Source organism: Ictidomys tridecemlineatus, chromosome 12, assembly GCF_052094955.1.
Source record: "Ictidomys tridecemlineatus isolate mIctTri1 chromosome 12, mIctTri1.hap1, whole genome shotgun sequence".
In the NCBI taxonomy this organism is placed as follows: Eukaryota; Metazoa; Chordata; class Mammalia; order Rodentia; family Sciuridae; genus Ictidomys; species Ictidomys tridecemlineatus.
The window spans coordinates 10,917,903-10,929,401 of NC_135488.1; the positions used below are offsets into that span (position 1 = coordinate 10,917,903).

Below are 11,499 nucleotides of genomic sequence, written 5' to 3' on the forward strand. Positions count from 1 at the left end.
AATGCCTCCTCAGGCCAGGGAAAGAACACATGATAGGCAGGTCCACAGCCCCTGGGGAACATGAAGAACCTGCAGATTGATGCCCCATCATTACACTTTGTTTTATGCACAAGTCCTACCATACTCATCCTGGGCACTGAGTCAATGCACACTGTGTTTTGGCTCCCAGTTATCGTGAGCCCACTGTGACTCACTGCTCCCTACCCTCTGATGGTTCCACTTACTCTGATGGTTCGAGAGAATTTGCAGAAGCTCGTAGTTTTCTGGGTCCTCCTGCTGGAGCAAGTGTGCATCTAAGGCCCTGCGGATGATGACTGGAGCCCTGTCCTGGCAGGTCACCTGAGCAGGGTTGGAGAAAGCTCATCAGAGAGGGAATTTGGGAGTAGCTACCCAGAGGACAGTGCTCAAGGACAATCAGAGACAAGTGAGCTCTCAACACAAGGGAACCATCTTGATACCCTGCTACCTGAGGCCTTCATGTGATCATGTGGGGGTCTTCCTATGAGCCTCTAGTCCAATCTTGGTACAAGAGTTTGCTTCAACCTGCTATGCCCTACAGGGACAAGGGAATAAGGACCAAAAGACTTTGTACAGACACACTCTAGTCCCATCAAGATGGGTGGAATGGTCCAGTGCACTTCCATATCCCTGCTCTGGTCTGGGATACAGCTGCATTTTTGTGTGGACCAGGCACAAACCCTAGTTGCTTTGGTCCTGACAGCCAGGGCACAACACACACTAGGACTCTTTAATGATAGGCATGGAAGCGGCTGGGCTCGAGAGTGTCAGTGCTTGCTGGGGTGTCAGCAGTTTCAGACCCAGCAGGTGTAGTGGTTCAACATGGCTCCCCTGGAGGTGGACACCAGAGTCTCATGATGGATACTCCACACCCAGGAAAATTCTGCAGAGAGAGCCGCTAAATCTCTATTCACATACATGCAAACTAGGACACTAATGGGCCCCTCCAAGGCCCCCAGTTCTCTGTGACCCACACCTACCCACCCTAATCATTCTACAATGGCTCCCTTCCCTTCAACCAGCAACATATCCCCTCCCCCACACAAGAAAATGACTGCCAACTCCTGTGCTTCAACCTCCACGGTTCAATATACTCCTCCTCATTAGCAAGGTCAGTAGAGGATGGCCTGTACCCTCGATATTTCTCTGACCTCCTCTGAACCCAGCACTCACTCCTGCACTTCTGACCTGCACACCCCAAAACACGCAGGCCCACTCGCACCCAGACCTGGCATGCTGCTGCTCTCCCGCCTCTCTCTTGCTCACTTTCTGCTCTCCTTCCTGACCTTCCAGAAGCTCCAGTTCAAGAAGACAGGCCTAGTCCAAAGTGTTTGCTGTGGACTCGGTCTTCCCCACTGTGGGCTCCCAGGAGACTCCCCTGCTCGAAGACTCACCAGGATGCTCCTATACTGTGTTGTCCTTTCCTTTTCCAGGTAGACGTGAATGAGGCACCTGCCTCTCATCCGCTTGTTATATTGGGGCCTTGGGGAGGACCGAGTAGAGACCCCTGATGTCCTGGACTCTGGCTCTGCCCCTTCCCTGGGAGAAGGCTCTGGCTCTGGGGTTGGCTGAGGAGCCGTGACAGAAACTGAGCATGTAGCTAGAGGAGAAAAGATGCCAACATGACTGCCTTGCCCTGACCTTCCCACAGACAGACAATACCCCTGCTGCCAGGAAGAACTCAGGCCCTTAGCCCACACAGGACCTCTTTGCAGACTGGGGTCACTTCCTGAATGGACAAAGGCTTGTCCTAATTTCCAGCCCAACACCAGGCATACAGACTCCCTGCAGTGGGACAAGAGTCGGACCTTTCCTCATATACCCTTAGGTACTCACCACAGTCCGCCTGGCTCTCAGGCTTTGCCTGGCTTGATTTGCCATCTTCAATTGCGGCCAGGAGGTGGTGTGCTTGGTGTTCCAGGTTCAAGCCTCCCAGCAGGAGCCACATGGATAGCAGCTGCTGCAGACTCAGAAAGCCTGGAGGCTGATGGGAAGCCTCGGAGTAGAGGTTCACCCAGGTCCCCAGGAAGGAAGGTGAGGCACTGTGGGGAGGAAGGTGTGGAGTCAGCAAAACCCTGGCCTTGCCTTCGTCACGGCCTCCAGAGAAAACCTCTGACCCTACACTGGGGAGAGCAGTCTTTCCTCAGCCTTCCCAAGTCAAATCACCTTGCAAGTCCCTATTCTGGAAACAGGAGCCCACCCTCTTGACCCCAAGCCCATTCCATGTTGAAGTTGGTCCACGGGTCCACCATAGTCACTGAAGAGGACAACGTGCAGTTATTCCCCATGGAGTCAGGGATGCAGTCACATGTAGGATATGTACTCATGGCACCTGCGGTTTGAGGCTGACCCCCATGAAAAGGGACAAAATGGCAGTCATTTGCACCCTATTTTTCAATGAATTATGAAACGTGACTGGAAACGTATCTTCACACAGTGGGTGCTTTCTCCATGTTCATCAGTGAATGAGCCCAAACTGCTGATTCCCACATATCTCTGGGTGTGGGAGCCACCATGTCCAAAGCCCCTGTCCAGCTATGTCCCAGCTAGGATTCTCTGTCCCACTATGGAAATTAACATGTCTTTATTAACCCAAAAGTGCTTTTCCCAAGGCCTGAGTTTTGAGACGCCTCTGGCACAGATCTACATTCTTCACAAAGCCAATATCACACTAGAAAGACCACCTGGCCTCGCTGAGTCCACCTGGGAATGAGCTCAGTGCACACCATTGAGCTGTGGTGCCCAGTGTGTGGGGAATGCTCCACAGACCTCTTTGGATCAGCTGGAGTCAGGATGGTTTCTCTGCCTGAGAGGGGAGTTCACTCCCCTTGCAAGGCTGTGGCAGGCACCTCCAGGACTCGTCCCATTTGGGACTGACATTCCACTATGAGTGTGGTCCTCTATCTCATTAGGTATCACAAACCTTTGGGTCCCTGCGAGGTACACGGCAGCCCCAAGACCCAGGCATGAGGGGGCTACACACTTGGGCTTGGTGGTCTGGTGCTTACCTTGGGAACAAGAGATCCAGCACCTGCTGGGTGGGGATGGAATCCCAGGAGATTAACCCCATGTTGCTGCTGAAATGTAGGTTCCTCCCACAAATGACAGGCAGGAGCTCATTCCTCAGCTGGTCCTGCCTGTAAAGTTCAAGGCTCTGTACCCTGAAGGGCTCCTCCGTGTTCTCATCATTTTCACCCTGGGTTGGGACCAAGAATGGTGGTTTAAAATGGAAATGGTGACAAACAGAAAAATGACTTGTGCCAATACACTAGAGTCAAAGCACAATGGGACAGTTCCCATCAGTACAAACACACACACACACACACACACACACACACACACACACACACACACACAGTCAGAATAGCAGTCCTGGGCCATTCATCAGGGATCAGACTAGAGGGCCTGCTGGGCTCACCTGCCCTGTGCTACTCACTGTTACTCTTGAGCTCCTCTGCGACAATTGCCAGAGGCTCTGGCGTCTAAGATGAAGCCTCACCCAGTGCATCCACAAAAGGGCTAGTTGGCCCCCCTGAGATTCCTGGGAGCCTGAGGCTCGGCATTGTTTGTAACCACAGGAGAACATCCTTCTCACTCCAGTTTCTCCAACCAAATGAGCTCGGATGGCTTGGTCAGTTAAGTGGGTGCCTGGATACCAGGGTTCCATGTTCTGTTTGATCCATTGTCAAGGCAATGATGTCATTTCCTGTGCCCATACCTGAGCCTCTTTTCACATAAGACCACTTTCAAAAGCCCTATGAGCTGCTGATTTCTCCTCCATGCCTAAACATCTCAGGTGCGCAGGTGTTCACCAACAACTACCCAAACATCCCCACCAACATCTGCCCTGCTTGGTGCCACTAGAGTTCCAGCTTGGAGCCTTCAAAAATGCATTCACAACCAGTCCTTCCCTCTCAGCAGGTTTTGGACCCTGGTCCCATCATTGTGCAACTCATGGTGTGCCCAGTCTTTTCTGGAAAGTAGGGTAGCATCTAATCTCTAGGGTTTATTGTGTCTATTGGCCCATAACACCCTCTATTCTCTCTGAAATCAGAGATGGGACTCACAGGTGGCTAAAGCACAAATGTAGAGATGGGACAATCACAAGAAGGGCAGAGACAAAGAATGCACCCCAACTCAATCAGGCCTGTGTCCCACACAGGGACGTGGCCAATGTCCGTCCCATCGTGGCTGCAGTTTCCTCTCTACACCATGGCAAGTTGGAGGGGACTGAGATGCAGAGGCTGCTCCCCTCTGCCATACAACTTCCCAAGGCTTCTCCTAAGATTTCAAAAGGGCCAAGTGTGTCTAGTGTTGGGGTCTCACAGAGACTCCGAGGTACCACAGCATCCTGCTGCCCAGAACCGGTTCACCCCTCACCTCAAGGGGGCTCAGCCTCTGGATTCATGGGAATTGAAGTGGGTACAGGTGATGGGATATCACCTCCAAGACTGAGTTATGCCAAGTCCATGACCCCTGTCTGCATCCCTGTCTCCAGCACCACTCCCCTCTCTCTCTTTCCTCCCCAGAGCAAACAAATCCATTTAGCAAGGGTGTCCTGTGATAAAGACATGACAGTCACCCATCCTCTCATTGCAAAAACACTGAGGCTCAGCCAACATGGATCCTACCAGGAACACAGGCATAAACTCAGAGTCCGATCCTCCCAGCCGAGCCTCCGTGGAGCCTGGACTTTCAGCCTCCTGAGTCGAGGAAACAGAGGTGCCTAGCCGAGCCACCTTGGATGCAGCCGCACACAAACTGAACACATCAATGCCCCTTGCTCTCAGTTGTGAGTAAGAGGGGAGGTGGTGTTTCACAACCCTGGACATCAAGTGCAGTCTCCAGGCTTTGGGGTGTGCCCTGGCCTCTCTCTATCTGCCCAGGTCCTCCAACACACACTGGCCTTTTACCCAACCTCCTCCTAGGGCCAAACTCAATCCTGCCTCTCAATTTCTTCTGCCTTCCCCAACACACTGCTCCGCAAAAGGAGCAGGGCTGGCTCTCTGTTATCATGCTGGTGTCAGCAGCAATGCCACCCCACTGACATCATTCTGAGTCCCAACCTAGGCACTACAGCTGTCCTTGCCACATGTGGCCCTGTTTGGGCTCTGGCTCTTGCTCTTTTCTTTCATGTGCATGTGTTTTGAAGTTTTGAGTTTCTCCCACTGCAGAACTGCAGCTGTGGCAGGGTAGAGCTCATGAAGGTGACATTCTGAGCCACATCCAATCCCATCAGGACTGTTAACTGGGGTGACTGCTGGAACACAGTGATGAGTGAACACATGGGAGGTGGTTGGACCCACCTTGCCTCTGAGTGGTTTCCTTTCAGGACAGGAATGTAGGGATGGGAGCCCCTGGCGTGGGATGCTTCGCACAAGGCGTGACCACAAGCTCTTTCCTGGCAAAAACTGGCTCCACTAAGCATGGAGAGCACTGTCATTCCTGGTGGCTAACAACAGCCCTGGACCCAAGAAAGGAACCCACACTCAAGATTAACGTCTGAGTGTGCGTGTCCTCGAGGAAATGAGGTCTCCTGATCCCAGGTGCAAAGGGGTAAGTCCTCTAACTCCAGGGGCCATGAAGGGACATCTGAGTTTCCCTTGTCCTTCTTTCCCTCTCTGAACCCATGGTGTCCTCACACTAACCACAGTTAGGACCCTGGCCTCATTCCCCAGTTGGGATCATTAGGCTCCATAAAGGACAGTCTTTAAGATGCTCAGTAAACCACCACCCTCTGCACAACCCATAACCCTATTCACCCAAGAGGCAAGAGGATTTCTATTCAGGAAAACCAGGAAAGAGAGAGCCTTTCTCAAGGACACAAAGACATTAGTGAGTGAGGGAGTGATTAATGGATGGAGAACTATTTCCACCACCAACTTCCAGGGGCATATATGGCCCTTTGGGCACAGGTACGGACCCTTTTTTTCCAATCAACTTTTTCAGAGAAGTGAGGCTGCCTTCTAGATGGCACCTCCACACTAAGGGGGTCTCCTACTTCTTCCACATGTTCATATTGCAACGGGCCTCCACTGTGCATCTGAGAACACTCTGTGGGCATCTGTAGCCTTTCAAGACCCCAGAAACCATGCGGGCACCCCAGCACCAGCAGAGCATTTGTGCACATCACAACAATCACCCCGGGTGAGAACTCTCCATTCCACTCTGTACTAGGCCCTGCCATCTGTACTGATCAGTCCAACCCCTCTCCTTCCTGTTTCTTGATTATACTACCATGGTTCCCACACATGGATGCCAGGGTGCTTGTGCCCCCCCCCCAACCATTTGAGTTCCAGGAACAGTGGAATGTGTTTGGGAACTTCTGGATGACGGGAAGTCCCACCCTCCAGGGTTTCATCTTCAATGTAATGAGTGCAGAGGGAGCCAGGAGGGCTCTGTCAGGTAGAGAGAGGTGGGAGCTGATGGAGCCTCAACTAAGTGCCCAGGACTCTGGGTTCAGAGCTGGTGTTATGTGGAATTGTTGAGAGAAGTGAAGAAAACCCAGCTCACTGTACGCAGAGACAGCAGATGCCCTCACGTGGTCAGGCTGCTGTGCTAATCAGAGCCCCAAGATGTTCCACAGGTGTGGAGGTGGGGAACCCACGTGCCAGCCCAGGCTGTTCCTGAGCACCTCTACCTGGATTCGAAAAACGTGACTCTGCATCAGAGTCCTCACATCAATGTATCCCGGCCCCCCACCCCAAAAGTTCTCTCAGAGACAGTGAGGTTCCACTGCTCTGGACTTGCCCTTTTCTCTGGGATTCTGGGGGACCATTAATTAGGAGGTCACAACAATTCTCAGCACACAGGCTGAGCCTACTGAGATCCCAGGAGTATCCAGGCATTGCTTCTATTTATAGTCCATCATGTCCCACGACACTGTGGACACGTATTGCACTCACCTAAAGAAACCACCAGGCCCAGGGCCTTCGTGCCACTGGCCTGCAGACACCTGGAGGAACAGGCAACCTATAGGCTGCGTGGAACCAAAGACCCTAGATCCTGGGATCTGAGCTGGACACACAGCTCACGTGCACACAGTCACCACTGTCACTGAGAGTGCAATTGAAACACCCGCAGAGTTAGCAGTGGACCTGATATGCCCACGAGTGGGGGTGAACTGCATCCTTTGAAAATGATCGTGTCCAGAGAAAGGCAAATTTTGCAGGATTTCACTTATCTCAGATTCTCAATTATCAGGTTCATAAAAAGATAAAGTACAATGTTCTTTTCCTGGGCCTCAAGGGCACTAGAATTCCGCATTGATGGCAAGAGTATGTCCACGTGAGTTCTGGAGATGCATGGTGGTGACGCCTATACACCAACATCAACATGTTTAATGCCACTCAACTGTGTCCTCCAAAATGGTTTAATTACAAAACGGATGTTTGGTGTCAATTACCACAATGTAAACCCTTGGGAGACTGCTGATTGACTTATCTTAGCGTAAGTCAATGAATAAAGGTCCTCTGGTGTCAAGCTACAAAATGTGGGATGAGCATGGATGAGGATGGGCGGGAATATCCTTCCCCTCTAACACAATTAGGGAAGGATGTGCTGCCCTCAAGTGGCTGGGGGGCCTGGGATCCTGCCACAGAGGGGGATTCCAAACCTCACATCCCCTGACCCAGGCCAGAAGACCAGGTAGAGTCCAAGGACCCTGGGGCGGCCCAATGGCAATAAAGGTCAAAAGGAACTGGGATCTACCTGGACCCTCAATCCCCTACTCTGAGCAGGGCTGCATGACGAGGCCAGAGGCCATCCACAGCAATCTGCCTTTACAGAAAAACAGGGACTCCAGGCTGCCTCTGGCTCACTGACTCAGGGTGGTGTTTTCATAAGTAAGACCACTTCCTCACATTTGACCAGCAGCTCATGCGCTGACAGCACAATGGCTGGCTTGACTCAGGCCCTGAGAAATGAAATAGAAAATTCATAGCAAACCCTTCTTTATCTCTTCCACATCATCAGGGGGTGTGATTCATTTCCATCAACAAAGATGTCTGAAATGATGTCTAAACATGCTGGGGACTCACGTCCGTGTGGAACTTTTCAGGATAAAGGGGATCAAATCTCATGAAGCAACTCTTCTCTCCTCTAGCCCATGGGCAATGCAAGGAACCTGCATGTTACCAGAGGCTCACTCTCTCTTCTCATGTCTTCTGGAAAGGATTCAGGAATGCTTCCTTCAAGGTGAAGCAGAAGCCTGCATTCCCAGCTGCACAGAAGTGTTTGAGGGCAGTGTCTCCCTTAAAACCCAAGAAGAAAAACAGGTCATTAAACAGGCACATGGATTAGAGTACATGATCAATGATCCCTCCTCCCTGAAGCCTTCCACATGCCCACCTTCCACATTCACAGAGAAATGCTTGGCCATTCTCAAGACCAGGAGACCATGATGCTCATCACCAGGAAGTCAATAGGCACATGAACAGAGCAGCATGGATTGCAGAAGGTGGCACACCAAGGATCTGCAGCACAGCTGCTAGAACACCAGAGCTTAACTTCAGTATTGACTTTCTGCCACCTGCCAAGTACGATGTTAATGTCAAGCACAACATGCAGATATGCAAGTAGTGGGTGACACGGTGCATCCATTCACAGAAGTGGGCAACATCTTCATTGGAACAAGGAAGTATCTTATCCTTACTCATCAAAATCATCACAAAGAATAAAATGGATGCAAGACTTCTCATTTCACTATCATGTAGCTGTTGGAATTCCCTATTAAATAATACCTCCTCCAAAATAAAAAAATATCTCAGACATGTGTCAACTATTCGATGGATGACATTTTAAAAACTAGGCCTTTACTTCATATTTATGTATGCTATAGCCCTGCCTAAGGCTCTTTGAGAAAGGAGCACATAGAATTGGATCTTTGCAAATCTCACATTTGCCGATAAATATTACCGACAATGTCAGGCATGGCGAAGTGAAAAGTGGGACTTTGGATACTCAAAGAATGCTATGTTGTGAGATTGGTGTCTCTGACTCATAGACAGCATGTGGTTTCTATGAAAGCTGGTGAGGGAGCAGGAGTAACGAAGCTCATGGAACAGGTGACCTCAGGGAATACTGACAGATAGGCCAAACTGGAGAACATGTTCCAGCTAACATTGGTATTTGGGCTCCTGAGCCCAGTCCTGTTTTAAAAAAAGTTGCAGACAGGCAGTGTTCATGTACAAAATGTCTACCATGTAAAAGTGGGTAATTGAAATGTCATCTAGGTACACATCTGATAGAATGGTCAGCCAACCTATGAATTTCATTCTAACAAATAAAAAGAAAAACACAGACATGAGACATAAAGATAAAACCTTGTCTTCACCAGGATGCCTAAAAATAAGTTTTATTTGCCTCATGCAAATAGCTTTCAATAGAACTTCTGATTTCTGAATGAACCCATTCAATTTTATAATGCACAGATCATAAGGTTTTCTTTACAGAATATTCTCTTCTTCTTCTTCTTAAAGCCTCACATAGACAATGTCTCACAGGACATAGGAGGGGAATGACCCAAAGGATGAGAGAATGGCTGGAACCGTTCTCAAATGTGCCCATGTAGCCTAAAGTTTGAAGGCACCTAATTGTACTCTAAAACAATGATGAACCTATTTGATCCATTAATTAATAAATAGCACCGCTTTGCCACTTGAACCAAATCACAGAAAAATGGAAACAGATGATCGAATTCCTCTTCTCCCATCACTTCCTGGCCCAGACTCTCCCCAGAGGTGACTCTGGTCATCTGTCTATTAGGGAGTCACCCGTGGTCCCTTATCTCTCAGAAAAGAAAATCACCTCAGCTACTGTCCCTAAAGCCAAGTGATGGCTGCGGTTTCCACACTGTGTGGATCTGGAGAGATGCACAGTGCCGCTGGACCAGCCTATGTTCAGGGCTGTGTCTGTGTCCCACAGCTGAAACATGTGGTCCAGGGTCTTCTTTCCACCCACAGGTCCTAAGAACTTGCAGTCAGCACGTGCCTCCTTATTCACTGTGGCCACAGACTTCCTGCCAATGGCCATTGCATTGTACATGTCTTATAATTTAACACGGCATTGAAATGAACTTCCTTCTGGGAGCTTCCCAGGGCACGTCCCAAGACCTGAATTTCTGTGTTGTAGGGAGCATAGCATTCGTGCATTTTTTAAGTTTCATGGATAATGTTAAATGTGCCTCCAAAGTGTATGAAAAAAGCTTATCTTCCTATCCCCTCCCAGCACATATTATCAACATCCTTAATTTTGGTAAAAAATAAATAAATAAAACACATCATTTGAGCCTGTGTTCATCTTCTTGCCAGCTGTGTTCCAGTGACCTCCTCCCATGCATAGTGCTCATCTGTGTTTCTCCTCGTGCCTCCTGTTATACTGGGTTGCCATTTCCTCCCAATCAGTCCCTCTGTTTTGACAATGTTTGGGGCATATTTCGTTGGAGAGTAGTTTCTAACGTGGATGGTCAATTGAACCATCTTGACAGCTTTGGGTTTTGAGGATTGAAGCCAACCCTCCCCATTTCTAGGCCACAGCCTCTTCTCCTAGATTTCTACCAGTATTCCAGTAAATATTTCATTTAATTTGGTTGGTCTCTGTGTCTGGGTTCAAGACTTAGGTCCTGCACTTGCTAGCAGGGACATTGTGCTTTCTGGTTTGTTGTGTTGGCTTCTTGGGGACACTGTGAGGATCAGGTAGGCAAGGCAGGTAGAGTGGCTGGCCTAGAGCATGGCCCAGAGGGAGCGTTTGATCAACATTATTTGTAAAATGACAGCTGTCAATTATCACAACCAACATGAAAGGCCATCCTAATAATCATCATTATTAAAATATTGGTCACAATAATGTTTTCTACTTCTATGGTACAACTGTATTATACTCTCCATGAGTGAGGTCACAGGCCATGTGTCATTGTGTGCCTGCTTCTGTCACTTAGCCTGGAGGCCCCTGGCATAGTTTGCGCTTCAGGACTGGAAGCTCTTTTACGATACAGTTTTCAAGTGGCCATTGGTCGCCTGATGGTTCTCCATGGGGTCATCTGAGCCTGGCTTGCATCTGGCTCCTGCAAGCAACATCCTGTTTTGCTAGAAACTCCATCGAAAGAGGCTTGGAACTCCTGCTCTCTTGTTCATCTCTGAAGTTCTGCCATTTCTTCTAAGATGGCTCCATCTCCAAACCCCCTCCCCTGCTCCAGGGCTTTGAAGCGGTTTCTTTGGAAGCTTCTGCACAGGGTTAAGGACAAGCCATTCCTCACATGCTCCTTCAACAGGAGGAAGAGAGGGACCAGAGGGGCCATAGGGAGCAACCTCCTGCTCTGTTCCAGGCAGCCACTTCCAGGCTGGGGCTGCAGCCTGGGGCTCTCAGGACGGCTCTGGCTAAGGGGGAAGCCCTACCCAAGCCTGGGTCACAGCCTCCCATGCCCCAGGGCAGCTGGTGAGCACTGGTGGAGGGTGGAGGGGAAGGCTTGCACCCCAGGAGTCG

At 49.9% G+C, this 11,499-nt stretch overlaps 1 protein-coding gene across 5 annotated transcripts in view; it reads right to left on the reverse strand.

Annotated features, from left to right (window-relative positions):
• LOC144369021 (uncharacterized) overlaps positions 1-8,392 on the reverse strand; it is a 28,777-nt gene extending 20,385 nt beyond the window's left edge. For 2 of the 5 annotated variants that reach the window (XM_078028087.1, XM_078028088.1), the window contains exons 1-6: positions 8,368-8,387; positions 8,058-8,270; positions 3,027-3,214; positions 1,855-2,060; positions 1,413-1,618; positions 225-339 (exon numbers count right to left, since the gene is read on the reverse strand). In XM_078028087.1, coding sequence (XP_077884213.1) covers positions 225-339; positions 1,413-1,618; positions 1,855-2,060; positions 3,027-3,214; positions 8,058-8,099 — 757 coding nt within the window. In that variant the 5' untranslated portion in view covers positions 8,100-8,270; positions 8,368-8,387. Of the gene's footprint in view, positions 1-224; positions 340-1,412; positions 1,619-1,854; positions 2,061-3,026; positions 3,215-8,057; positions 8,271-8,367 lie in introns of all 5 variants that reach the window. The other 3 variants (XM_078028085.1, XM_078028084.1, XM_078028086.1) reach the window with 3 other exon arrangements.
• Positions 8,393-11,499: the final 3,107 nt, after the last annotated feature.